Here is a 27978-nt window from a genome sequence, read left to right on the forward strand (position 1 = left end):
GGCAATCACATCGTTCACAGAGGGATTCTTTGCCAAGCGGCGGAAGGGTAAAGTGCCCTACATGACGATACACGCATGCGCACAAGATCCGGGAAGTGTGTGAGGGGAAAGTGGGTGGAGCATAGAGAGGAGTCTCGCGGAGAGAGGCTGTTGGATCCCAGAGCGCGAGGTGGAAGAAGACGGCTTGGGGCGAAGCGCGCGTGCGCACTGTGACCAGCTTGCCGCGGTAAAGGCGTCTAAGGTGCCGGAAGGCGGGGGGTAGTGGTCTTGCGCGTGCGCAGTGCCCGCGGCGGCCCCAGGCTCCCCGTATGTGAGTTGTGGTGGACTCGCGCAGCGCGTGCGCAGTGCGAACGGCGGAGGGATTTGAGGCTGGTTCCTCCCCGTGCCCTGTCGCGAGCCGAAGCCGCGCGGGCTCGTGAGCAGCGGCCTGGAGCGCGCGGTAGGCGAGCGATAGAGACTGAGGGACGCGGACGCCGCCACAGTCGAAGCCAGAGCAGGAGTATCTGCTACTGAGGGTCCGCCGCAGCCGCCGCGAGCCCCCGGACCGTCGCTAGGCCGAGGAGGGCGCCGCGCGGCGGGTGAGTGTGACTTAGTGGCCTTACCGGGTGCGGGGCCGCTACCCACAAGCCCCTGCGGTGTGCCTCAGTCCCTTCCCCGCGGCCGGGTCCCCTTCCCGCGCCACTGCCATAGCACCTTTTTGCACCCCTTATCCAGAGTTCTCTGGTCACTTAGGCCCTTTTCCCATAGTCGCCCTCCTCTTCAGCGGTCACTTCCCCACAGGCCCTTGCGGTGTGTTGCCTTTTTTTCCTTGCCTCCACCGACCCTTACCCATAATTCATTTCGCCTGTGGGGCCCACATTTATTCCTCACAACTCCCTGGCTTGAGGTTTGCTACTTTTGATCCCCTTCCTTGATCGGAGACTTCCTGCGACCCTCGCCCCATAACCTGTTATCCAAGGTATGGGACCACCAGCCGCCACTGCCTTGGACCTCCTTTCTCAGGATCCTTGATGCCCCCACAAGCCCCCAGGGACCCTCAGCCCCGCAGTTCCTTGCTCAGGACTCTGAGACTTCACTACTCAGAAACCCTTTTTCAGTCTTTGTTTCCGTTGTCGGCTTCAGTCCTCCCTCCAGAACCTGCTTTCTCATTCAGATTTATTCTTTTCCCTTGTGGCTTAGGAGCACTCTGTGCCCCTACAGAACTTGTTCTGATACTGAGATTTTGCCCCTATTTCCCTCTTTTCTTGGAAGTCAAGGGATTATAGGGGCCTTATCTCTCCCAGCCCACCCTCATATAATGTGGTCCTGCTTCTGCTCTCAGACTTGGCAAGATGACGCAGTTCCTGCCACCCAACCTTCTGGCTCTCTTTGCTCCCCGTGACCCCATCCCATACCTGCCACCCCTGGAGAAACTGCCACATGAAAAACACCACAATCAACCTTACTGTGGCATTGCGCCATACATCCGAGAGTTTGAGGTGAGTTCACTCAGCAGACTTGGGCTGGGATGGGTTCTGGGGTCCGTGGGGCTGGATTGGGGAGTCCAGTCTCTGGCCAGTTTTCCAGCTGTGTGATTTAGGCAGGTGACTTTTATGCTCAGTTTCCCTGTCTTGATTGGGATGGATAATGCATCCCTTGTTGGTTTTTGTGGAAGTTCCGTAACTACCAGTTGAGGATTCAGGCTCTCGAGTTAGGTAGACCTTGGCACACCATTTAGCATCTGTGCGACCTTGGGCAAGTGGTGCATCCTCTTAGTGCTTTGATCGCTTCATCTATAGCAAGGGGATATTAGTATCTTCGCTGTAATATTGACGGAGAATTAACTGGAAATTTTATGTCATGGAGTTTGATCCTAAGCAGTCAGCAAATGTCAATGTTTATTATTATATTTATCATTTTTGTCACAGGGTGATATTTGTAAAGGGTTAGCACCAGGTGATGGGCTGCTTAAGACTGTGGGCTTGAGAATTTCAGGATAAACACGAATAAACGACTTGTGCTCTTGGGCCTCAGTTTTTTCATTTGTGAAATTGGGATAACAACTTCCACCTCTTACGGTGTATCAGAGAACACCTGAGAAATGCTGCCAGAAGTCAGAAGAAGAAAGTTCTGGCATCGAGTGGGAAAGGGGAGACGGAGGAAGTTGCAGAGCAGAAGTTAGTTGCGCGGTGACAGAAGATCGGCTCTTTAGTGGGATTGCCACCCTCATTGAACTGGTACTTGGAAAATGTTGTTCGCCAGTTACACTAATTTAATGGCTACAGGCCAGTGGCAGACATGGGTTATGTGCCAGTTACTATTTGATGAAAGCTTGCTGAGGCCTTCAGGAACTGCTCTGGCCCTCAGAGGGTGTTCAGTTGTTTACCTCTGAGCTCTGCGCTGTCAGCTCCTTTTGCCAGGCCTGGTCCCGATTCCTGTTTATGATTGAGGACAAATATGCTGCAGGTTGACTTTCTTGATAAATACGAGAGAGTTTCTTTCATTTTTCTTTCATTTTTAGAGAAAGACTACAAAGTAAAAAATCAAAAATTTTTTGTTAAGTTCAATGGGCATAAAACTCCTCTGTCAGATCGCTGTAGAAGTTTCTGAATACCAGTTCCTGGCTTCTCTACTCCTCTTGTCACAGACCAGTAACAGTTCACAGATAGCATTGGTCCATGGACCGTGCTTTGATCTGCTCCCTGGAACTGTCCATGTTTGTTTGTGCGTGCGTGTGTGTAAACACGCAGGGGAGCATGGCCAAGATATTTATTATTTCCTGGCTGGGTGTCTCTTGCTGTTTTCCCCTGTCCCTCCCACCCTGTCACCTCTTCTTGTTCCCAGGACCCTCGAGATGCCCCTCCTCCGACTCGAGCAGAAACTCGGGAGGAGCGCATGGAGAGGAAGGTATGTAGTGTCTGCCTTCTGGCCCCACGTCCTTTTTTGCCTCTTTCTTCAGGATGTTCCCTGACATCAGGGCACTTCTGTCTGTATTCAGTTGTCTACCTTTCTCCTGACAGAGACGGGAAAAGATTGAGCGGCGACAGCAGGAAGTCGAGACAGAGCTAAAAATGTGTAAGTCTCTCCTTCCTCCTTTCATCTCTCGTTCAAGCACTCCTGTGTTTCTCTCCGCCAGTCCACCCCAGGACTTTAATTTGGGAAAGCGGGTTGTCAGTTCACTCTTTTAACCCCACCGTTTGCCATGCACTGTATTTGGTTTAGGCATTTAAGCAGGGGAGTGTGGAGTAAGGGTGGGCAGGAAAGGAGCCTGGTACCTTGGGCTGCGTCCTGTAGGGGCCTGCACTTGGAGGCGCTCCCACAGCCCAGCCAGGTCTCACAGGGCAAGGCAGTGAGGTCCTGGCTAGTGAGGCAGTTCTGGCTGCACCTTAGCTCCCTGATCCTCGGACTGCTGATGTTTCATCCCTTCCAAGTACAGAAGGAATTGGAGTTTGGGATAGGGACCTTGTAGCCATTGACCAGACTTCACAAGAGGGTCGCATATCAGTCTCCAATGGCCCTTTCTTGTTAGGGCGAGGGCTTTGTAGTTAGGACTTGGGTTTTCCTCCTATACTTGTGCGTCTATGGTGAATCACTTCACTCAGAACCTTATTCCCTGGAGTGGCCCATTCCTCAAGGAGCTTATGCAAATGCTTCACAACTGAATACCTGGGCATCTAAATGAGAGCTATCTAAGCCCTCACTCTCACTGCCTTCCTGTCTTTTCTTGGACGCCTCAAAGGCATCTCAAACTCAGTGTCCAAACCACAATCAGGATTTCCTCTCCCCAACAACCTGGTCTTTGGATGTTTCCTTTGCTGGAACCTGGTCATCCAGCTTTGCAAATCATGACCTCAGTCATGACCACCCAGTTTGCTTTTAACAACTTTTTCTTGCTATTTCCCCAGCTTGTCACCAAAACCTATCCCTGTCACAAATCTGAGCCCTCTTTCTGTGTCCACCACCCAGGGCCCCTCTAGCCTGGACACGCAGTCTAATGTCTGATGGGGTTTACCTGCATCTCTGTCCCCACCAGGTTCTGGAGGGCTTTTTTTGTTTTTTTTTTTTTAATCTGTGCTGCACAGCCTGTGGGATCTTAGTTCCCTGACCAGGAATCGGACTTGCACCCTCTGCATTGGAAGTGCAAAGTCTTCACCACTGGACTGCCAGGGAAGTTCCCTCTGTGGGGCTTTTTAAAATACAACTCTGATTGTACCTTTCTCTGCTGACACCCTTTTGGTGGCGGAGGGCGCACTGCGCGACCTGCAGAATCCTAGTTCCCTAACCAGGGATTGAACCCGGGCCCTCGGCAGTGAAAGCGCAGAGTCCTAACCTCTGGACCGCCAGGGAATTCCCACACAGCCTCCTTTTGCTTTCAGCAAAAAGACCGGAGTCCCTTCCCTGCCCACTGGGGATGCATTCTGCCCATGCTCCCCTCCTGCTCCAGCCAGCACGGGCCTCTTCCTTCCCAGATGCTCTCCTGTCACCGGGTCTTTGCCTGGGCTCTTCCCTCAGTCTCACATGATACTTGGTTTATATGGAGCTGCTCTTCGTATCTCTGTCAGCGTCACTCCTCAAGGAAGCCTTTCGTGACCTCCTTGCTCTGGTCCGAGTCCCCATGTACATTGAAAGCCCTGAGTCCTGCTGCAGGTTGGTCACTTCAGTCTGCAGGAAGGATTCACTGGTGAATATCTATCTTACATTGGTTCATAGTTGCTCCAGGAAGGCAGGGTTTGGATGGAATTTGCTCACCATTGTGGCCCCAGCTCCTGTAGGACCTGGCTCACAGAACTGTTGGCAGCAGGTAACTTGGGGAACCTTTCAGCTCTGCTGCTGGGGCACACACCTTGTAGTCTGACCCACGTGAGTTATTTGTTTGTTTTAATCTTTACTGGAGTATAATTGCTTTACAATGTTGTGTTAGTTTCTGTTGTAGAACAAAGTGAATCAATTATAAGTATACATATATCCCCGTAACCCTCTTGAACCTCCCTCCCACCCTCCCTGTCCCACCCCTCTAGGTGGTCACAAAGCACCGAGCTGATCTCCCTGTGCTGTGCAGCAGCTTCCCACTAGCCATCCATTTTACATTTGGTAGTGTGTATATGTCCATGCCACTCTCTCAGTTTGTCCCAGCTGCCCCTTCCCCGCCCCCCTGGCCCGTGTCCTCAAGTCCGTTCTCTACGTCTGCATCTTTATTCCTGCCCTGCCGCTAGGTTCATCAATATGGTTTTTTCTTAGATTCCATATATGTGCGTTAGCATACGCTCTTTGTTTTTCTCTTTCTGACTTACTTCACTTTGTATGACAGGCTCTAGGTCCATCCACCTCATTACAAATAACTCAGTTTTGTTCCTTTTTATGGCTGAGTAATATTCCATTGTATATATGTGCCGCATCTTCTTTATCTGTTCATCTCTGACCCACATGAGTTTTAACTCCACCTCTGCCACTTACAGCTGTGTGGCCTTGGATAAGTCACTTCTCCTGTTGGAAATTGTTTTTCACACTTTAAAACGGGGATCCTGGCATGTTAAACAATACTGAGGATGCAGCCAGTCAAATTCAGAATGTGGGAAATTGTATAGGACAAACATGTGATCCAGTTTCTTTAACAAATGTTAAAAGGGTGGCAGGGGGCAGGGAGTGAACCAAATGGATTAAACAGTCAAAAGGCACCTCAACCAAATGGTAAGTGTGGAGCTTGTTTGGATCCTGATTTAAATGCGCCAACTGTAAAAATCCAGTTTTGAAACAGTCAAGGACATTTGAACACTGGGTCTTAGTGAAGTTAAGGAATTAACGTTGACCTTTTTAAGTCATAATAGCAGTACCGTTGTTACTTTTTTTTTTTTTTTTTTTTTAGTCTTTATTAGCAACTACAGTGGTATATCCGGGGTTTGACTTAAAATCCTGGTGGGGTTAGAGATGTAACAAGTGTAGCCACGTGGTGATAGTTGAAGCTGGTTCAGAGGGGTTCGTTACACTGTTTTCTATTTCCTTAAGTGTTTGAACTTCCCCGTGAAAGAAAAGGAAAAGGAAAGGATGGGTCAAGTATAGTAGGTTTTCTCTGCCCCTGAGAGCCTCCATCCCCAAGTACAGAAACTTGCTGTGCCTTGTCACAGTTAACAGCTACCATTCAAGGGGGCCTTGCTCCTTGCTGAACACTTGATGTATAGAATATGTCATGATTTTGACTTACAGCTTCCAAGTGCAGCAGGGGTTATTACTCCCGCTTTTAAGACAGAAGATGGAGGTTTGTGGAGGCCGGGTATGTTTAGCAAGAGCAAGAGTTCTGAGATACTTTCTTCACCATCTCAAAGCCTAATGAGTTTTCTCAGCTCCACAGTCTAGTCCTTTGAGCCCCTGCTCTGGGCTGCTACCTACATAATCCCTTTAACCAAGGATTTCCCAAGGGCAGAGTTGCCAGTGGAGTGGAGTGGAGTGAGGGTGTGTGCCTGTTGACTGGTGAACTGCTCATCAACTGCAGTTCATTGTCACCCTCTTTTAGCTCAGATACGTGGGTACTATTGGCTCAGCTGCACTAGCTTTTACCTTTGGTCACACTCCTGGGCCTCTTGGTTAAGCAGAAACTATAGAGACTCGTTTGGTGTGCCCAGGGTGGTTTCCCCTTTTGTCTGCCGGACTCCTCCGGGCTGCCCATCAGGGAGCTCAGCGCTCTGCGGTCTGGCCTTCGTCCACTCCCCCAGGCAGTGATCGGGGTCGCACTGCACTGCTCCTGCTGTACCTGTTAGACCACCTGGTGCCTGGTGGTGTGAGGTTTATTTCCTGTTAAATACAACTTCAGGTCAAGTGTTATCTCAGTGAGGCCTTTCCTGACCTTCCCATTAAAATTCTTCTCCCCATCTGCTATTACCGGATAGAACTAGATGGTTGCCTTATTTACCTTGTTTACCTTCAGCCTCCCTCCAGTAACAGATGAGCTCCAAGAAGGCAGGCATCTTTTTTGTCTTTGTTGAGTCCCCAGCATCTATGGGAGTTTCAGGCACAAAGTGCTTAATAGATATCTGTTGGGTGAATGGATGCAGATTGAGACATTTGGGCACAGAAAATTACAACCCAAAGGGATGAGGTTTGGTGAGGAAGTGAGGGGCAGGCACAAAGATGGACTTGTTTTCAAAGGCTACCATCAGTTTCCAGGTAGTCATTCCCTTAAATTTGAGTTCAGTCTTCCGTTTTCCAAAAAATTCCCTAAAGTCATCCTGAACTTAGTTTATGTCTGCAGCCAACCTCTCTCATGAGAAACAGATTTGTGACCTTTAATTCTCTGGCTTCTCTGAGAAGCTAACACGCAGGGTTCAGCCTGGGGCCTGGGCTGTGAGGTCAGGCTGGGGTGTAAAGCTGAGCTTGGCCTCTGCTGTCTGACACTTCTCCTCTTCCGTGCCTCAGGGGTTGGTTGTATTTCCATTTGCAAAATGATGCTAAATAAGTCTCAGCCTCCAGCAGTGTCTGAGCCTAATTATGTGTTCAGTAAATTATTAACGTTATTTCTTTTCTCACATTCTCATAGAATATGGCAAGTCCTTCAGAAAGTAGCACTGTATTGTAGAAGAACCGCCTCCACTGGCAATGGGCAGGGTGCCTTTGGGGCCCTGGCAGGAGTCAAGAGCCATTGTGTGTGCTGGGGCCACCATACTTGGTGAAAAAGACTTCTTTCTTCCCAGGCCTGACCCATCAGAATCACCTATGGAGTTGGTTTTGTAATAAGAGTCTGGTTTCTGTCTGTGGATATGATTATTCCTCAGTGGTCTGGCGGTAGTAAGGCTGGGAGTAAGAATCTGACCCGCCTCTTGTGAGCTCCAGCGCCAGCCGTGGGTGCCTCCCTGAGGCCACAGGGCATAGGGCAGAAAGCAGGGCTTGGCCTCTGCTAGGCTTCCACTCCCAGTCTTAGGGTTGCTTGATCTCAGGTTTCCCCTGGGGCTGCAGTTGCAGGCCCTGCCTGTGGGTGGCACTGTGGCCCTGCAGGTGAGAGAGGAAGCTCAGTACCTGGAGGGATCAGGCTGCTTCTCCAGAGATGCCTCTTTGAGCTTAGTTACACCTGGGAGGGACCTGGGCCTCAGGATACGTACGTCTGAAGTGGCAGTTAGGCTGGCCTCCGTCCTGTCAGCTTGAAGTCAGTCTTACCCCCTCCCTTCGTCAGCCTAAATCAGCCACTTAGATGAAGGCTGCTGTGCTTCGGAGAAACCAGGGCTCAGAGGGACATGCCCAAGGTGGCCAGGTGACCAAAAGTTCTGGGTCTCTGCCCGTCGGTCTGTTTCTGTCTTGCTCTACGATACTGTTGGCACCTTCTACTTAGAAATTCTTTTTTTTCCTGCACAGGGGACCCTCACAATGATCCCAATGCTCAGGGTGATGCCTTCAAGACTCTCTTTGTGGCTAGAGTGGTGAGTCCCCAGCTCCCAATCCCTGGAGCCCCAGAGGAGTCTGGAACCCTGGACTGCTGAGAGCTTGGGTGTGGGCAGTAGACTAGGTCCCGGGGATGTTCTGAGGGCTTCTCCCACTTAACTTCATTTCTGTCTACTTGTAGAACTATGACACGACAGAATCCAAGCTCCGGAGAGAGTTTGAGGTGTACGGACCCATCAAAAGAGTGAGTGGACTGGGGCGCGGGGAGTTTGAGTTGGACGTGTGTGGAGGGAGGGAGGAGGCTGGCTCCCAGCCCTGAGGGTGCATTGCCTCATTTCTGGCTTCGGAGTCCATGGCCTGGGTTTCTATCCTGACTGCAGTTCCATGCGGTAGACTTGGGACAGCAGAAGGACAGCAAAGAGGTAGTGACTACTTGCTGCTGATTTAGAGCACAGGTCGGCAAACTACAAAGTTGGGTTTTGTAAATAAAGTTTTGTTGGTATCCAGCCAGGCCCATTTGTTTACTGTTGTTTGCAGCTGCTATTGCCGTAAGGCGGAGTCGGGAGTCGGTCAGCAGAAAGAGACCGTATGGCCCTCACAGCTGGAAATACCTGCTGTCTTCTCTATACCTTTATAGAAAATGTATGTTGATTCTTGTTTTAGAACAAGACTTCATGTTTAACTGACATTTTTTCATTTAATTTAAATGTTCTGGGCTGTAGCAAGGGCTTGAGGTCATCGTGCGCATAAACTGCGAAGCCCAGGGCCATTAGAGCAGCAGTCACTCTGGGTCCTTGAAGGGACGGAGAGAGGGTCTGAGGTGTCTGTCGCTGGCATCACCCAGCCCAGGGCCTGGCATATGGGCTGTGTGATTGACAGGGTGGGATTTCTGTGTGTCAGAGCTGACCTCTGCCCCCCAGATACATATGGTCTACAGTAAGCGGTCAGGAAAGCCCCGGGGCTATGCCTTCATCGAGTACGAACATGAGCGAGACATGCATTGTGAGTACCTCCCACCTGTGCCCTGCCCTCTGACCCTCTCTCTTCTCTGCTGCCCCAGCCCCTTCCCGTCGTCTGTCCCTGCCCCCCTCCCTGCCAAACCTGACATTAGCAATGTCTCTCTCCTCCTCCCTCTGTTTCTGATATATCTTTTTTTTTTTTATATACGTGTTTTTTTAAAAACAAAAACCAAAATCCCCCACAACGTGTGTGTGTGTGTGAACCCGGGGAGGTAAGTGTCACACGTTGAACCTCAGGGGCAAGGAGGGAGCCGGGCGGCGGCTGGGGCTAGCGGGAGGTGGGGGGAGGGGTCGGAGTTTCGGGGAGCCTCTCCCCGTTCCCCCCCCCCCGGAGTTGGGGGCGGCCAGGTTAGAATGAGGACTGGCCTTTGAACCTGCCCTCTCTTCCCCCAGCTCAGCTGGGGCTGGGCCACCCGACCCTCCGCCTCCCCACCCCGGCCCCCGCCCTGCTCCTCAGCGGGCAGTGGGCTGGTTGGCGTGTTCAGCGCCTGCCCCCACATCTCCAGAGCCCCCTTTGAGGCCGCGGCGGCGTCCACGTGGGCAGGGATGGGTGGGTGGGGGCGGGCAGGGCTGCGGCGTGTCCAGGGGCCGCCGTATTAATTGACTGTTCTTATTGTCACTGCAGCCACCACGCAGCTGGCTTGCAGCTGATGCTTACGCTCCCCTTACAACACCTCAGTGTATGGTTGGTATAAGGGTTTGTATCATGGGTAAGATCATTCAGCACCGCACACCAGCCCAGCTTAGCCAGGCAGCTCAGGAGCAGCGAGGCATCCCTCCTCCCATCCCCAGGCGCCCCCCTCAGCCTCCCCGCACCCAGAGCCCTTTCCTCGTTTGGGTGCCCTTGGTCCCATCGGCCCCCCATCCATCTGCTCTCCAGTAATCCTGCTGATCCCAGGAGGGGAGAGATGAACCCCGACGGGAAAGGCAGTTGGGCTCGACCAGCCCCCTGACTTACCTGGCTTCATGATGTCAGTGGCAAGGTGGCGGGAATACTGAAGACGGGATGCACAGGGACCAGGGCTCCATGTGGAACCCTTCAGCCCTCCGCTCCCTGCCCCTGCGCCTTCGCGGGGCTGTCACTGTGGTGGCCCTGGAGAATCGTTTTGCTTGCTAGATTCGGGGTGCTCTGCCCCCTTCCTGTCTGCCTTATCATGGTTGAGGCCTCCCGAGAGGCCATGGAGCCCAGCGGCCCAGCTGCTCTCTGGAGTGCATGGGATTGGGGACTGGGGTGCGGGAGGGTTCGAGTGACAGGCCGTAAGCAGCAGAAGGTGGTGTAGATTTTCCTGAAGACCCTTCCACTGTCTAGAGACCTAAGAGAGGGAGAGAGAGTGAAGCCTAGAAATACACACGTCACATGTTTTCTCTGCTGTTACTCCCGGGTTGGGCCTCTTCTGGGGTTTGGGACACAACCAGAGCAGGGTTCCTTCGCTTGACGGTGTTCCCAGCCCTTAACTTCCTTCCCCTACCACCCTCCTCTGGGTTCAGGGGCCAAGCGGCCCCTCCCCCTCGGATCATGGGCAGCACTCCATCTCCTGGACCCCCAAGGCTGTCCCCTTGGGTGCCAGCCTTTGGGCTGAAGCAGGTGGTGGGAGGGAGTGTGGAGTTCGAGGTGGAGAAGTCATTCCACGTGCTGAGAGGGGGTGGGCGTGTGCCTAGTTCAGCATGGACTTTACTGGGGAAAGGTGAAGGTGGACAGGTTTGCCAAGGCCTCCCTAGCCTTCTCTTTAAAATCAAAAAAGATAGTCCCACGGCTTTCCAGCTCCCAGACTTGATGTTAACCCTTGTCTCCCCCTCTTTCAAGGCCTCCGTGAGGTTTCTTTGGGGTCCACCACTTCCTCTGCCTGTCTCCAGGTGGTGCAGGAGATGTGGTTCCTCTCCCCCTCCATGGCTCCCTAGAATCCCTTCCCTGTAGCTTTAGCTGACCCCGTGGTGGTGGGTGTGGGGTCTGTGCGCGTGCTCAGGTAAGCTTGGGGGCTCCAGGTAAGCGGTCCCGTGTCCCCCCCCGGGAAGCCCGCCTCCTCGCCAGGCCCCCAGGAGTTGCCGAGCCCCCCCCATCCCGCTCGGTTTGGACACCCGCAAGGCCGGCATCGGTAAATGGCACCTTTTTCTCTTCCTCTGGTTGTTATTTGGGGGGGAGAGGGCTGGGGCGGGGCCGGGTATTGTGGCTGGTTGAGGACGACCCCCTAGGCCAGGGCTGGGGGTGGGAAATAGGGACTTTTTTGGCCTTCCCGACAGCCCCACGTGAGACAGGCCGGGGATCAGGCCTGTCCTTTGCTGTGCCCTGCCCGAGCGCAGGACGTGCCTCTCCCCGCATCTCCCCCTCTACTCCTCACCCTTCCCGAGAGGCTCAGGCTGGGCTTGGCCTCCCGGTGTGTGTTGAGCTGGGGGTGTGGAGTGAGATGGGACAGGGGCTGGGGTTGGGTGGCTGTCATCTCAGGTAAGGCAGGAATTTTCAGTAGCACCGCACATCTCCCGTGCCTCCCTCCACTTGCCCTCTCCCCCGCCTGCTGTAGGGGCCCCTCCAGGCCCCCCGGGAGCACCATAACCCGCCCTTCTGCTCCCTGCCATCTCCTAAAGATTTCTCCCACCCCCTTCTGGTTCATTTTCTGTTCTGATGTCTGTTCCCCCCATGCTCACCCTCCCCCCAAAAAAAACACAGAAAAAGGAAACCGGTGTGAACTGGGGTGCAGAGCGGCCCGGCTGGGCCTCCTCCCCCAGCATGATGTTTTAGGGTGCATGCCTGGGGTTGTGGAGGAACCCTCCCCCACAGCAGAGTCCAGCCTTGAGTTAACCTCCAGTTTCTTTGCAGCGACTTTGGCCACCTTGGCGGGAGGGGGCTGCTCTGTCGAGTGGGAGTGGGAATGGCCTGGGAGCCCAGGGGGGTGGTTAGGGTCAGGATGGTGCCTGGGAGTGGTCTCGCCCCCCCAATGGTGATTGGGGGTTGGTAAGGAAGCAGGTGCCGAGATGGAGCAGGCCCCTCCTGGTTTGCGAGAGGGTTGGTCTGGCTGTCGGTTGCCTGGCTGTCTGGTGGGCATGTGTGTCTGTGTGTGCGCGTGTGTAAGTGTGTGGATGGGGACACGGCCGGGGGGTGGGGATGCCACAGAGCTGTGCTTTAGCCTGACTAGAGGACCCTCTGGGGACTCCTCCCCCTTCCCCTCCCCCTCCCCACATCTGTTGCAGCCGCTTACAAGCACGCAGACGGCAAGAAGATTGATGGCAGGAGAGTCCTTGTGGACGTGGAGAGGGGCCGCACGGTGAAGGGCTGGAGGCCCCGGCGGCTAGGTGAGCACATCCTGCACAGGCTGGGCTCGGTGTCCTGCTGGCTGCTTTCTTACCTCTCTTTTCTGTACCCTCTGCTGCTTTCTGTCTTCTCTTCCTCTCCCAGCTGCTCACATGCTCTCTCCCTCTCTCTAGCTCAGCCTTTCTCGTCACCATCTTTCTCCTGGTCTGGTTTCTTACTCTGGGTTACTAGTTAGGAGCAAGAGTACTGTGGTTGAGAAGCCAGTCTGGGATCAGATTCCAGCTTACGTACTTCCTGGCTGGTGTATCTTCCCTTCCTCCTGCCTCATTTTCCTCATCCTGGAAAGTGGGAATAACGGCAAGAGTTAGTGAGCTCAGCATCTCAGATAGCCAGCTTGGCAAGCGGCGTACGGTCGGGCTTGTGAAAGTCACTCTCTCGTCCACTTACCCTTTGCTCCTGCTCGTTCGTTCATTCATTCATTGATTCAGCAAACGCCAGTTTGGTCACCAGCTGTGTACCAGGTTTCTAGTCAAGAGCAAGACATACATAGATGGTCTCTGCCCTCAGAGCCTCCTGCATTCCGTCCCCCCCACTCTCTGTCTCTAACTTGTCAGTCGCCATCTCAGTCAAGGTCAGTTTGGTAGCAAGCACCAGAAATACATTTGAGCTTCCTAAAGCATAAAGGGGACTTGTTGATACAGAATCCCAGTATCTTGGAGCCCAGAGACAGGCGATGCCTGTGTGCCTCAAGAGGACCTGGAAGCCGAACCTGAACGGTCAGGAGCCGCCTTTGGCATCTCTGCAGCTTGCTTCTGCCTTGTTCGCTGTTCGTGTGGACTGTTCCCTTCTGTGTCTCTCCGCACTGGCCCAGTGTGGCATTCCACAGCCCAGTCCTTGATGAGTCTCTCTCCGTTTTGGGGCGGGTGGATCTAAGTGGCTCAGCATTGGACCTGGACCTGGGGCTGAGGTCCTGCCATCCAAACATGGCTATTGAGGGCCAACTCCTATGAGGGTGAGTGACACAGTTGTCAGAGAAAATGATCTTCCCTGTGCAGACACCCCCGGTGGCTCCAGGACCCTCTGCTCTTATTTCTGCCTCCCAGCCCGCTGTCGTGGTGCTTGACTTGCCTTTGTTGAGTAGAGCACACACTCAGCCTGCTGAGTCTCTGAGCTTAACAGATGGGTTCTTATCTCACTCTCTGGTTTCTCTGGGGTGGAGTGAGTCCTTCAGAGTCTGCTATTTCCAACTTTCTGATGGTGACACCTGGTGCATCTTGACCCAGTGCATTGCTACATGCAAAAAACATTTAACCCAAACAGAAGTGTTATGAAACTATCTTTTCTACAGGCAGTGTATACTAGTATTTTATATTCTGTTGCTTTATTATTATTATTTTTAATATATTGGTTGCTACCAATCACATTTAATGATGTGATCCATTGCTGGGTTGTGACCTGAAAATTGAAAACACTAGTCTCTTCTGCCCCATACCTGTGATATTCCAGAAGCCTGGTCGGTTGCTTGTCCCTATTTGAATGTCTTTGATATCCAGGCCGCCTCTTTTCCTTTTTCACCCTCGTTGCTGAAAGTCATTCCTTATATGGAACCCCAGCCCACCTCACTGAAGCTTCCCTCCAGGCAGTGTGGGGCAGAAGCGTGCGTGAGAGGGCAGCTTCCTGGGTCTCAGCTCTGCCCTTCCTTGCAGAGTCACCCCGGGCAGGTGGCTTTATCTGAGATTGTTACCCCGTCTGAAGAAGGAGACCGTCCACTACTCCTTATAGCTGTTCAGTCATTTGACTGCTTGCTGCACATACGATTTTATATCCTGGATGCTGTACCACGTACAGTTACAGCGAGCAGAGCCAGACATCGTCCTGACTTTGATGGTGCGTTACAGGCTGGTGGGAGAGGCAGCTGTTAATTCACACATGTCCATGTAAAATCGGAAATTCCACCTGAAGTTCTGAGAAGGAAATGTATGTGAGTCGTGGAGAACAGCTTCATCTGGTAGGTCAGGGCAGGCTTACTGAGGAAGCGTTGTTTGGGTTAATGTGTGAAGGGGTAAGTAGCAGTTAACTAGACAAGGGAAATGAGATTCCAGGTAAAGAGGTGAATGACCCCCAAAACTGGGGCAGGAAGGCAATGGAGACCATGAGGAGATCTAGGACGTGGAGAGCCAGGGCGCCTTGCTCTAAAGGCAGGAAGGAGCCAGCCATCCGACGGACGTTGCTTTAGGCTGTGGGGAGCCATTGGTGGCTTTGGAGCAGATCACGTTTTCAGTTAGACCATTGCCGTGCCTGAGGGTGAGGGTGAGGATGACTGCAAGACAGGATTTGCCAGGAGGCTGTGCGCGTCTGTAGTGGTGAAGATGGCGAGCTTTGGAGTCAATTACGGGAGCTCCCAGCTCGCGCTGTGGACGTCCTCTGATCTCTGAAGAGTGTGCGTGTTGTGTTAGAGAAGTGCGGCAGAAGGTCCTCACGGCACCTGGCCCCGTAGGCGTCGGCAGAGGTGCTTGGTGGCCTTTGCCGCGCCCCTTGCTGCCCCTCGCTCGCCCTGCTGTGGGCGCCGCCCGGACTAACCCGCCGTGGTCTGCCCCCACCCCCAGGAGGTGGCCTAGGCGGAACCCGGAGAGGTGGCGCTGACGTCAACATCCGGCACTCCGGCCGGGACGACACCTCCCGCTACGATGAGAGGTGAGATTGGGCAGCCGGTGTCCTGGGACGGGGGCGGTCAGTGGGGGAGCCCTGCCGCAAACCTCTGCCCACCTCATCCAGGCCCGGCCCCTCCCCGCTTCCCCACAGGGACCGGGACCGGGACCGCGAGCGGGAGCGCAGGGAGCGGAGCCGCGAGCGAGACAAGGAGCGAGAACGACGACGCTCCCGCTCTCGGGACCGGCGGCGGCGCTCGCGGAGTCGTGACAAGGAGGAGCGGCGGCGCTCCAGGGAGCGGAGCAAGGACAAGGACCGGGATCGGAAGCGGCGCAGCAGCCGGAGCCGTGAGCGGGCGCGGCGGGAGCGGGAACGCAAGGAGGAGCTGCGAGGCAGCGGAGGTGGCGGCGACATGGCAGAGCCCTCCGAGGCCGGCGACGCGCCTCCTGATGATGGGCCTCCCGGGGAGCTGGGTCCCGACGGCCCCGATGGCCCAGAGGAGAAAGGCCGGGATCGGGATCGGGAGCGCCGTCGGAGCCACCGGAGCGACCGGGAGCGGCGCCGGGACCGCGATCGCGAGCGCGATCGGGAGCACAAGCGAGGGGAGCGGGGTGGTGAACGGGGCAGGGATGAGGCTCGAGGTGGGGCGGGTGGCGGTGGGCAGGACAACGGGCTGGAGGGCCTGGGCAGCGACGGCCGAGACATGTACATGGAGTCCGAGGGAGGTGACGGGTACCTTGCTCCAGAGAACGGGTATTTGATGGAGGCTGCGCCAGAGTGAAGAGAGCCTCCCACCGGTTGATTGGACGTGTTCCTACCCTCCCTGTTGCTGTCATCCTCTCCCCAAACCTTCTTGGTCACCACTTAAGTTTGCCAGCCAAGGGTAGGAGTCTCCTTATTTGTTCTGGTGTCTTGGATTTAAAAATAAAATTAATTTCTTGTTGATAATGGGCATTTGGTTTTTTCACTGCTCTTACTTTCTTACCCAGAAGAGGGTCACCTTCTGCCTTTGATAGCCCTGCTTTGGTTGGTTTTCACTTGAGCTTTATGACCTAAGGCTGCGGCTAGCCCCGGTACACCAGAGCTGTTTCAGATGGGGTAAGGAAGCCCTCCCTAAGGGTCCTTGATCCCTTTGTATCTTTCCTTTTTTACGTCTCTCCCACGCATTCCTCGTGCGGCTGTTGATACCCCTGTCTTGGTGCGGGGATGGGGCTTAGGCATTAGAATACTCAGTGGAAGCTACAGCTGTGTGTGAAAGGGAAGCTGTTAGTCTGAGTTGGAGAGCAGGAAGAAGGGTGAGGAAATGAAACATGAGAGCAATGTATAAAAGACAAAACATTCTGTAATACCATATACAGAAATAAACTCAAAACGGATTAAAGACCTAAAGGTAAGACCGGATACTATAAAACTCCTAGCGGAAAACATAGAACCCACTTCGCCATAAATCGCATTGAAATATTTTGGTTCTGACTCCTAGAGTAATAGAAACAAAAGCAAGAATGAACAATTGGAACCTAATGAAAAGCTTTTACACAGCAAAGGAAAGAAACAAAATGAAAAGACAACCTATGGAATGGGAGAAAATATTTGCAAATGATGTGACTGACAAGGGATTAATTTCCAAAATATACAAACAGCTCATACAGCTCAATATAAAAAATACAAACCCAGTCAAAAATGGGCAGAAGATCAAAACAGACATTTCTCCAAAGAAGACTGAGATGGCCAACAGACCGGTAAAGATGCTCAACATCACATTGCTAATTTAGAGAAATGCAAGTCAACCACAATGAGAGATCACCTCACACCAGTCAGAATGGCCATCACCAAAAGTCTACAAATAAATGCTGGAGAGGGTGTGGAGCAAGGGGAAGCCTCCCACACTGTTGGTGGGAATGTAAATTGGTGAAGCCACTATGGAGAACCGTATGGAGGTTCCTTAAAAAACAAAATAGTCACCACATGATCCAGCAATCCCTGGGCATATATCTGGAGAAAACTCTAACTTGGAAAGACACATGTACCCCAATGTTCATAGGACTATTTACAATAGCTGAGGGAATTCCTTGGCAGTCCAGTGGTTAGGACTCTGCGCTTCCACTACAGGGAGCATGGGTTTGATCCCTGGTTGGGGAGATCCTGCTTGCTGCATGTCAGGGAGCTAAGATCACACAAGCCTTGGGGCCAAAAAACTAATAAAGACTTCAAAAATGGTCCATGTCAAAAAAAAAAAAAGTCTATATATTCCATGGAATATTATTACTCAGCCATAAAAAAGGAATGAAATAATGCCGTTTGCAGCAACACGGATGGACCTAGAGATTATCATACTAAGTGAAGTAAATCAGAAAGAGGAAGATAGGTAGCATTATGATAACGCTTATATGTGGGATTTTAAAAAATGATACAAATGAACTTATGTACAAAACAGACTCACAGACATAGAGAACTTTTCAATGGGGAAAGGGGGAGGGATAAATTAGGAATTCGGGATTAACAGATACTACTATACAGAAAATAAACAACAAGAACCTACTGCATAACTCAGGGAACTATATTCAGTGTCTTGTAATAACCTATAATGGAGGGACTTCCCCGGTGGCGCAGTGGTTAAGAAGCCACCTGCCAATGCAGGGGACACGTGTTCGAGCCCTGGTCCGGGAAGATCCCACATGCCGCGGAGCAACTAAGCCTGTGCGCCACAACTACTGGGCCTGTGCTCTAGAGCCCGCGAGCCACAACTACTGAGCCGGCGTGCCACAACTACTGAAGCCCGCATGCCTAGAGCCCGTGCTCCGCAGCAAGAGAGGCCACCGCAACGAGAAGCCCACGCACCACAACGAAGCGTAGCCCCTGCTCGCCACAACTAGAGAAAGCCCGGGTGCAGAACAAAGACCCAACACAGCCAAAAAAAGAAAAAAACCTATAATGGAAAATAATCTGAAAACGAATACATATATATGTACAACTGAATCACTTTGCTGCACATCTGAAACATTGTAATCAACTATACTTCAATTTAAAGAAAAGATGCAAGAAGATTGGGTAGAGCAGAAAGTCCTCGCAGGGTCAGGACAGAAAACCACGTACGGTTCATGATGGGAGGTTCACCGTCTGCGTTTTTACTCCATGCTTCGTAATGATAGTAAGGAGTAACAAAACGAGAGTTTCCATGAGCAGTGGAGATGTCAACACATTTCTGGACTAAAGATGAAACAGGACGATGGTGAGAACACTTCAGTCTGCTGACCACTTGAGAAGGAAGCCATCCATCAGCCTTGCAGAACCCTACAGATGCTCAAGATTACAACTCCAGGTATAACAAGGGTAGAAGACTCGAATACGACTTGTACACAGAAAAATCGCCCTCTGTTTAAGCAGTCAGGATGCCTAGGAGCCGGGCATTTGCTGCCTAAGCAAATATAAGACTTACTTTTTTGTCTTTTTTAAGTTTCTCAGCCTCAAGGCAAACTTGGTCTGATAAACCAGAGGCAGTCTGTCATGTAATCTGACTGACATACATCAGGATTCTAGCATGCTTTTTAAAAAAAATTTTATTTATTTATTTTTGGCTGCGTTGGGTCTTCGTTGCTGTGAGCGGTCTTTCTCAAGTTGCCGAGAGCGGGGGCCACTCTTCGCTGCGGTGCGCGGGATTCTCATTGCGTTGGCTTCTCTTGCTGCAGAGCACGGGCTCTAGCCACGCAGGCTTCAGCAACCATGGCTCGCGGGCTGTAGAGCGCAGGCTCAGTAGTTGTGGCTCACGGGCCCAGTTGCTCTGCGACATGTGGGATCCTCCCGGACTAGGGCTCGAACCCGTGTCCCCCACATTGGCGGCGGATTCTTAACCAACTGCGCCGCCAGGGAAGTCCTCTAGCATGCTTTTTAACTGCCTCAGTTTTTTTGGTTGTTTTTGTTTTTGTTTTTTGCGGTACGCGGGCCTCTCACTGTTGTGGCCTCTCCCGTTGTGGAGCAGAGGCTCCGGACGCACAGGCTCAGCGGCCATGGCTCACGGGCCCAGCCGCTCCGCGGCATGTGGGATCTTCCCTGACTGGGGCACGAACCCGTGTCCCCTGCATCGGCAGGCGGACTCTCAACCACTGTGCCACCAGAGAAGTCCATCATGCCTCAGTTTTTATAAGCATATAAGCAAAGATCCCAGACATTTGAAAAAATTCTGCCAAAAGGGACCACAAGATAAATAGAGAAACTAGTCCGGGAGGAAACAATTTAGGGAATAAAAGAACTTAATACTTCTAGTGTATTTTCATGGATATCCCAGATGTTGAAACTAGACTTCTGGGCTTGGCTATGAAGAACAACCCATTTTGGACTAGCCTGGCACAGGCCAATTATATAAAGACTGGACAAAACACATACAAGTAACTTGTGAAAGGCTTTGGGGAACAACCAATGTAGGCCACACCTGAGGGGAAAGGAAAGCATACAGAAGTGAACTTCATATTTACTCCTGCTTTTTCTTTCAGGACATTTGCCAGTTTAGTGTGGCAGAATAGACTCAGAAAGTGGTAGAAAACTCTCAGTGGTGGAATAAACTCAGAAAGTGGCAGTCTTTGACTTGGCTGAGTTCACGGAGGTTGGACCAGACACTTGGGACTTGAGGGTGAAATTCCCAGGTGGGCATTGAGCCCCAGAATGCACATGCAATCTGCCAACTCCTAAGCTCCTAAGCTGCTCGTTGTGGCGAGACCCCCAGTGGTCTCATCGGAAAGCAATAACGGAGGCTAAGTTACTGAGGAGAGAGCTGAGCAGCCACGCAGTCCTAGGGGAGACAGGTTGAGGTTCAAAGCCTCCATGGTTTTTAGTACTGATGCGTATTAGCATCTATTCAAAGAGAAAAGCAGTAGACAATAGAAACAGATCCAGGGCTTTCCTGGTGGCGCAGTGGTTAAGAATCCGCCTGCCAATGCAGGGGACACCGGCTCGAGCCCTGGTCTGGGAAGATCCCACATGCCGCGGAGCAACTAAGCCCGTGCGCCACAACTACTGAGCCTGCGCTCTAGAGCCTGCGAGCCACAACTACTGAGCCTACGTGCCACAACTACTGAAGCCCGTACACCTAGAACCTGAGCTCTGGCAACAAGAGAAGCCACCGCAGTGAGAAGCCCAGGCACCACAACGAAGAGCAGCCCCTGCTCGCCGCAACTAGAGAAAGCCCGCGTGCAGCAACAAAGACCCAATGCAGCCAAAAATAAATTAATAAATTTTTTAAAAAAAAGATAGAAACAGACCCAGACTTGATTCCAATGTTGGAATTATCAGAGACTGAAATAACTATGTTCCCAAAGGAAAAGATGGAGAATTTGAAGAGATCTTTAGGGGAGTTCCCTGGTGGTCCACTGGGTAAGACTCCACACTCCCAGTGCAGGGGGCCCAGGTTCGATCCCTGGTCAGGGAACTAAAACCCGCGTGCCGCTACTAAGAGTCCGCATGCCACAACTAAGAAGCCAACAAAGATCCCACGTGCTGCAACTAAGACCTGGCAAAGCCAAAATCAATCAATCAATATTTTCAAAAAAATTTTAAAAAGAGATCTTTAAATTAAAATTTTTAAAGTTTAACAGGAATTGTTAAAAAATAATCGAATGGAAATTTTAGAACTGGAAAACAGCAACTGAAATTAACTAGTAGTTGCCTTTGGTAGTTGATTAGATACTAGACGTGCTAAGGGAAAAAAAGAGGAACTTTCCTTTTTTTTTTTTTTTTTTTGCGGTACGCGGGCCTCTCACTATTGTGGCCTCTCCCATTGCGGAGCACAGGCTCCAGACGTGCAGGCTCAGTGGCCATGGCTCACGGGCCTAGCCGCTCCGCGGCACATGGGATCTTCCCGGACCAGGGCACGAACCCGTGTCCCCTGCATCGGCAGGCGGACTCTCAACCACTGCGCCACCAGGGAAGCCTTAGAGGAAATTTCCTGAAAGAGAAATCTCACAATCTTTTCTTTTTTTTTTTTTTTTTTTTTGCCTGCACCGCACGGCTTGTGGAATGTCAGTTCCCTGACCAGGGATCGAACCCGTGCCACCTGCAATGGAAGCATGGAGCCCTAACCACTGGACGGCCAGGGAATTCGCTCCACAATCTTTTTAGGAAGTTAACTGAGGATATACTTTACCAAAATGAGAGATTTAAAAGAGAGGTTCCAGTTCAGCAGAGCAGTGGAGGGAAATCCCAGGATGGCAGTTTCTAGCGAGCATTTGGTCCAGATTGGGGTCAGAGGATTTAAGTTTCCAAGGAGCTTCAGAATAAAAAGATTCAGTAATATATCTTGTGATGGAGAGTTTGAAAGAAATTAAGAATGTGATGAAGGGGCTTCCCTGGTGGCACAGTGGTTAAGAATCCGCCTGCCAATGCCGGGGACACAGGTTCGAGCCCTGGTCCGGGAAGATCCCACATGCCACGGAGCAACAAAGCCCATGTGCCACAACTACTAAGCCTGTGCTCTAGACCCTGTGCTTTGCAACAAGAGAAGCCACTGCAGTGAGAAGCCTGCGCACCTCAACAAAGAGTAGCTCCTGCTCGCCACAACTAGAGAAAGCCTGCACGCAGCAACAAGACCCAAAACAGCCAAAAATAAATAAATAAATTTTTTTTAAGTGTGACGAAGGAAACAAAAGTAGATAGACATTACAGAAAAGAACAGAAGCTGTTCAAGAAAGGAAATGTAATCACAGGACAACATTTGAGCTCTACAGCCAACAGTAAGTACTTAGACATAAGGTGAGTGCTTTATTGATTGACCTAAAAACTGGTACCATAAAGCTACCATGGGAAGAGAGGGGAAAGGTTGTAAGAGCAGAAAATCAATGTGTAATATATTGCTAACATCTAAAATTGAAAAATTGAGAAACGGTATGTTACTTAGCTGCAGAAGCAACTAGCTGATGAAACATCTACACCTTGTTGCCTCTTGCAGTGGGGAGAGTTAGGACAGGGACAGGGGCTGCTGCTTTTCATTATTCGTCCTTCTGTATTATTTGATTTTGTTTTTAACTCTGTAACTACGTTATTTTTTTGTTAAAATAAGAGAAATATACTAGGAAGGAGAGAGGGATAGACAAACCCACTCTAGTCCTCTCACTTTGCAAAAGCCCTTTTCTGGACTCCATCCCACTAATGGTGAAGTTAACTGAGGATATACTTTACCCATCCAGCTGATGGTATAAAGCAACAACCAGACTTCTCCAGCCTTGTCTACATCTACATTTCTTTAGAGCATCTGATACCACTGCCTACTTCTTTCTTCAGAAACACTCTCTTCTCAGGACTTCCTTGGTGGTCCAGTGGTAAAGAATCCGCCTTCCAGTGCAGGGGATGTGGGTTTGATCCCTGGTCAGGGAACTAAGATCCCACATGCCACGCGGCAACTAAGCCCACACGTGTCAACTACTGAGCTCGTGCACCTCAGCTAGAGAGCCTGTGCGCCCCAAACTACAGAGCCCACGCACTCTGGAGCCCACAGGCCACAAGTAGAGAGAGAAAACCCACACGCCACAACTAGAGAGAAGCCTGTGCACTGCAACGAAGAGCCTGCATGCAGCAACTAAGACCCGAGGCAGCCAAAAATGAATAAATAAATAAAATATTTAAAAAAAAATTCTTATGGTTTCTCCCACCTGAGGTTTCCTCCTACATTTCTGGCCATTCTTTGTCTTCTTCCTGAACTTTTTTTTTTTTTTTTTTTTGCAGTACGTGGGCTTCTCACTGTTGTGGCCTCTCCCGTTGCGGAGCACTGGCTTCAGACGCGCAGGCCCAGCGGCCATGGCTCACGGGCCCAGCCGCTCCGCGGCATGTGGGATCTTCCCGGACTGGGGCACGAACCCGTGTCCCCTGCATCGGCAGGCAGACTCTCAAACACTGCACCACCAGGGAAGCCCTTCTTCCTGAATTTTAAATGTACGAGTTTTGAGGACTCAATTCTAGGTTCTCTTCATTCTATATTCTCTTGCCTCCAACTTTCTTGTCCATGCTTATGGTTTTATTTACCACCTTCGCCCAAATTCTCAAAACTGCTTGCAGGCCTTGGATACTGCACGGGCTCCTCAAAGTCAGAATATCCACTATCCCTCCGCCAGCATAGACCATCATAGCAAAAGGCCTCACAAGCACCTTAATATCCCCTTCTCCTCCACCTCCCAGTCCTCATATACAGTTAAGACACGTCCAAACATTTCTAAATTTGTCCACTTATCGTCCATGCCTCTGCGCTGGTCTAAGCCATCATGGGGTTACTGGGATAGCCTCCTGATCTGCCCCACGCTTCCGCTCTTCCTCGCATCCAATCCAGTCTCCACACAGTGTCCACAGTAATCTTAAAATACACATTTGAAAAAAAAAATACACATTTGAATATCACATTTTACTCTTAGGAGTTACCATGAAGTCCAAAATCCTCAGCGTGAGTGTGCCAACACACAAGGCTCTGCATCAGCTGTATCCTGCCAACTTTTCACCTTCATCATAAACCACTCCAATCCTTACGCTGTTATCCAGCCACGTGGGCTCTTTCTGTCTGGAAAGTGACCCACGCCCCACCTCTTGATGATCTTACTTTCAAGGGCTCTATGTCAGTGTCCTTCGTAGATCATCACCTCCCCACTCCCAATTCTGATCACAGCCATAGTTGCTTGTCTACCCTGCCCCCCCGCCCACCCACAGACTAAGCTCCGGGAGGGCAGTGGGCTTATCTGCCCTGCTCACCATCGTTTCCATGATCTTGGGCCCAGATGTTTAACATAGTTTGTCCAATGAATGTGGGAAAAAGGGACAGACAGGAGACAGGTGTGGCGAGCAGGACAGATGAGATGTCAGGCGGTGCAGACAGACAGAGGCTGCAGTAGGAGAGGTCACAAACCCAACCAACAGACCGATGGGGTCTGAGGGCAGGGCAGCGAGACCCGAGCGGTTGCAGATGGGACGGTGCGCTCGCTGGGCCTCGCCTCCGCAGGAGGCGCTCGTCTCTGGGGCGTGGCCTCGCGCAGCCCCGCCCTCCTCGCCGGCGACCGCCAGGCGGGTGCCTCGCAGCGGCGGCGCCGACATGGCTGCTCTGGTGGAGCCACTGGGGCTGGAGCGGGGTAAGCGCGCCAGGGGCCCCTGCCCACCCAGCCCCGGCCTGCGTCCTGGAGCCCGGTCCTCTGCCCCTCCCCCGGCAAGGCCCGGGCGGGTGGGCGGGCCCGGCGGGGGTGGGCGGGGCGCCGAGAGTCGGGCAGTCGGTGGGTGTGGGAGGGTCCGTGGGCGAGCGGGCCAGAGAGGGGACGCCCGCTGCACACCCCTGCCTGGGTGTGTATGGGGATCCTGAGGACGCAGGGCGCCCGACTGGCCGCAGTCTCTGCCACGGGCGACTCTGCGGGTGTCCGACTGGGACTCTGCTGTCCTTCCCGGGGTCTGCGCTCGCCCTTACTTGGTCTCTGGCCGCATCTCTCCGTCCTTCTCTGCGTCTTCACGTCTCTGACACTTGTGTGTCTGTGCGCCCCGCCCCCGCTCCGCAGACGTGTCCCGGGCGGTGGAGCTCCTCGAGCGGCTCCAGCGCAGCGGGGAGCTGCCCCCGCAGAAGTTGCAGGCCCTCCAGCGAGTCCTGCAGAGCCGCTTCTGCTCTGCCATCCGGGAGGTGAGAGCAACGCGGCGCCGAGCCCAATTGGGCGGCCGTGATCCTCTTCCTGGTCGCCCCGAGCCTGGGGACTACGCCTCCCAGCAGCTACCGGGGCGGCCCTCCTTGGGTTGCCCGCGCTTCAACTCAGTGGTTATTTGGGAGTTGTAGTTTCCGCGGCCTCTAGGTTGCGGGGACGGGGCGGATCCTTGGGTGGGAGAGTCTGGGGGCCTGGACTACTGAGTTGAAGGGAGGAGGGGTCTGGCGGCTCCTTGATGCTGCTGCGTCCTCACCAGGTGTATGAGCAACTCTATGACACGCTGGACATCACCGGCAGTGCTGAGATCCGGGCCCACGCCACAGCCAAGGTAGGCGCCCCCCAGCCCATTGCTCATGGTATCCACTGAATCGCATGGTCTAGCTCAGTATCTATCTAATGTCAGTCATTCATTCCTGTATCCTCCTTCATGATTTTTGCCATATCTATGTACCACCCGTGCTATGATTTATTTATAATGTATTTTAAATAATCTTACATTTTTAGTTTGTGTCATATAAAGACATCTTTAGCAAAAAAAAAAAAAAAAAAAGACATTTTTAGCAACTACAAATGGAAACTAGTACCGAATGCCTGACTAGAAGATAACCAATGAAAACAGTGAACTAGCTTTAGTAAACACTGTAATCTTATTAAACTACAGTTAGATGCTATTTCTTGCTGCTTGCTGGAGGCTCTCAGCTCTGTCCAGGCCTTGTTTCCCTCTGTTAAAAAGCGATATTGACAAGTGTTGACTATTCAAGACGCACGCACACCAAATGGAGACTTTCTCTTTGACAGTCTGAAGTGTCCAAAGTGACTAAAAGGGATGTACTGTCACTACGGAGTGATCTTGTGTTGATTCTGTGGCAGATGCCCCGTGCTTGAGGGAAGCTCTCTGGCCTAAATCCCTCTCCCTGATGCAAATCCTCCACCCTAGTCCGCATACGCATCGTGGAGGGGCCCTCACCTCCTGAGGCTTTCTCTCTCCCAGGCCACGGTGGCCGCCTTCACAGCCAGTGAGGGCCACGCACATCCCAGGGTAGTGGAACTACCCAAGACGGATGAGGGCCTGGGCTTCAACATCATGGGGGGCAAGGAGCAGAATTCGCCCATCTACATCTCCCGTGTCATCCCTGGAGGTGTGGCTGACCGCCACGGAGGCCTCAAGCGTGGGGATCAGCTGCTGTCAGTCAATGGTGTGGTGAGTGGGGATCTGAGGCAGGGCTGGCTGGGGTCACAGCTTGCCCAAGGTAGCACAGTCGCTGTTTTTCACATTCACTCAACACGCACTGAACACTGCCTCTGTGTCCGGCCCTGTGCTGGGCTTTGCTGCAGACCCTGAGAGTAATTGGCCACTGCTCCTACATTCGAGGAGTCCCTCTCTGGTGAGGGAGATAGACCCTGACTGAAACAGTCCTAAACCAAGGAGATAATGAGGAAGCACAAAGCACTGTGAGAGCCCAGATGTGGCAGCAGACCAGTGTAGATGAGGGGAGTTTTTGCAGATGAAGGAATATTTGAGTTGGGTTTTGAAGGATGAGTAGGAGCTGGTGGAGAAGGGTGTTACTGGCGGAGGGTGTTGTGGGTAGGGTCTGTGACTCTGCACTCCTACGAGGTGAAGAGAAAGGGCTTGGTTCTGATGAAGGACTGGGGCATGCCGGTGATTAAAATCACTGTGCTTAGAGTAGATGGAGGCACGACTAGGTAGGTGGTTGGGGCCAGTCATGCAGGGACTGAGTGCCAGCCTGAGAAGCTGGGACTTTGTCTCAAGCCTCCTGGGGACCCATGGGAGGGCTGTGAGTAGGGGAAGGATGGGCTTAGCCTGGAGGCATAGAAAGACCCCTTTGGGACTCTACAGGGGATAGACTGAGGGAAGAGACTGGAGGCCAGAAGGCCAAGGAGGAGGCTAGGGTGAGGTCCAGTGGGGAGAGGATAAGGTCTGAGCTGGGGCCTGGTGGTGGGGACAAAGAAGAGGGAGTCAGGGCAGGAGGGATGGGGCTGGGGATCATCGGGCTGCCGGGAGGGAGGAAATAAAGACGAGTCTGGAGGTCTAGCTCGGTGACTGAGGGCATATGGGGCTTGTCCCTGACATGGGGAACTTGGAAGGTTTGCGGGGAGGACTCTGAGCCAAGAGTGACTCTCTCATGAGTACATGAGGCCTTTGCATCTTGGGGTTGGTACCAGGGTGGGGGCGGGGTGAGGGTGGTGGGCCCCAGGCCCAGCTGTCTGTACCGCCCCTGCAGAGTGTTGAGGGTGAGCAGCATGAGAAGGCAGTGGAATTGCTGAAGGCTGCCCAGGGCTCGGTGAAGCTGGTGGTGCGCTATACACCTCGAGTGCTGGAGGAGATGGAGGCCCGCTTTGAGAAGATGCGCTCTGCCCGGCGGCGCCAGCAACATCAGAGCTACTCGTGAGCCCTTTGCCACCACACCCCTGGGGCCCCCACTGCCTCCAGTATCCCCAGACTCCCAAACCAGGCCAATGATTTCTGAGGCCCTGATTGCCACCTCCAGCCCTGGCTCCTTTCCCTGGGATTCTGACCCTTGACCCAGGCTCTCACTCCAAGCCATTCTGACTAAATACCTTAGGGACTGTTAGCTCACTCCCATCCCAAGATCGGGAACCTACTCCCTCTGGAACCCTCAGCCCACTTCCCTGGGCTCTTGGCTCTGGAACCCCAGTCCTGGATCTCTCCCATGCCTCCCCCGGTACCCTCCCCTGAGCTTGGCTTCCCTCTCTTCACCCTCCTTTTAGGTCCTTGGAGTCTCGAGGCTGAAACCACAGATCTGGACCCTAACCCTCACCCCCTCCCCTGTACAGTATTTATTGTCACCAGCTCCTTATTTAAAGATCTTTGACCCTCATTGAGTGTCTGTGTCTGTTCTGCATCCGGGGGTTAGAATGTCTGGAGATGTGGGAGGAGAGAAGCCGAGGTCACTACCAGACCCTTTTCAGAGTCTGAGAGCGGAGCTTTGAGACTTTTCCCCAGGTCCGAAGGGAGAGGCTGGCTGGCCGGCTTCCTAGCAGCAAGTCCAGGTTGGAGGCTGGGACCCGGTCTGGGTCTGAGCGCTGGGTCAGAACT

General features: G+C 52.5%; 2 protein-coding genes across 3 annotated transcripts; both read left to right on the forward strand.

The window, feature by feature from the left end:
* Positions 1–312: 312 nt before the first annotated feature.
* SNRNP70 (small nuclear ribonucleoprotein U1 subunit 70) lies at positions 313–16207 on the forward strand. 2 transcript variants are annotated; one of them, XM_082863205.1, is made up of 10 exons: positions 313–578; positions 1322–1478; positions 2824–2886; positions 3000–3054; positions 8317–8381; positions 8525–8587; positions 9264–9345; positions 12546–12647; positions 15213–15300; positions 15409–16207. In XM_082863205.1, the coding sequence occupies exons 2-10, from the start codon at positions 1332–1334 to the stop codon at positions 16034–16036; spliced, it is 1293 nt and encodes a 430-aa protein (XP_082719331.1). In that variant the 5' UTR covers positions 313–578; positions 1322–1331; the 3' UTR covers positions 16037–16207. The 2 variants fall into 2 exon arrangements, with proteins under 2 accessions (XP_082719331.1, XP_082719330.1); XM_082863204.1 differs by having other exon boundaries at positions 315–578; positions 15382–16207.
* Positions 16208–24310: 8103 nt separating this feature from the next.
* LIN7B (lin-7 homolog B, crumbs cell polarity complex component) lies at positions 24311–27760 on the forward strand (the record flags this gene model as incomplete). Its single annotated transcript, XM_082861923.1, has 6 exons — positions 24311–24347; positions 24762–24880; positions 25156–25227; positions 25891–26100; positions 27143–27306; positions 27651–27760. 6 exons carry the CDS (start codon positions 24311–24313, stop codon positions 27670–27672), a joined length of 624 nt encoding a protein of 207 aa, XP_082718049.1. The 3' UTR covers positions 27673–27760.
* Positions 27761–27978: the final 218 nt, after the last annotated feature.

The sequence above is a fragment of the Leucopleurus acutus genome (genome assembly GCF_964270905.1).
Source record: "Leucopleurus acutus genome assembly, chromosome: 20".
In the NCBI taxonomy this organism is placed as follows: Eukaryota; Metazoa; Chordata; class Mammalia; order Artiodactyla; family Delphinidae; genus Leucopleurus; species Leucopleurus acutus.

Excerpts from the sequence above, each read along its gene's own strand:
- SNRNP70 (XM_082863204.1), top strand. The coding sequence starts at position 1,332 with ATGACGCAGTTCCTGCCACCCAACCTTCTGGCTCTCTTTGCTCCCCGT. Across the intron at positions 2,887-2,999 it reads AGGAGCGCATGGAGAGGAAG|AGACGGGAAAAGATTGAGCG; the intron begins GTATGTAGTGTC and ends TTCTCCTGACAG. Across the intron at positions 8,382-8,524 it reads CTCTCTTTGTGGCTAGAGTG|AACTATGACACGACAGAATC; the intron begins GTGAGTCCCCAG and ends GTCTACTTGTAG.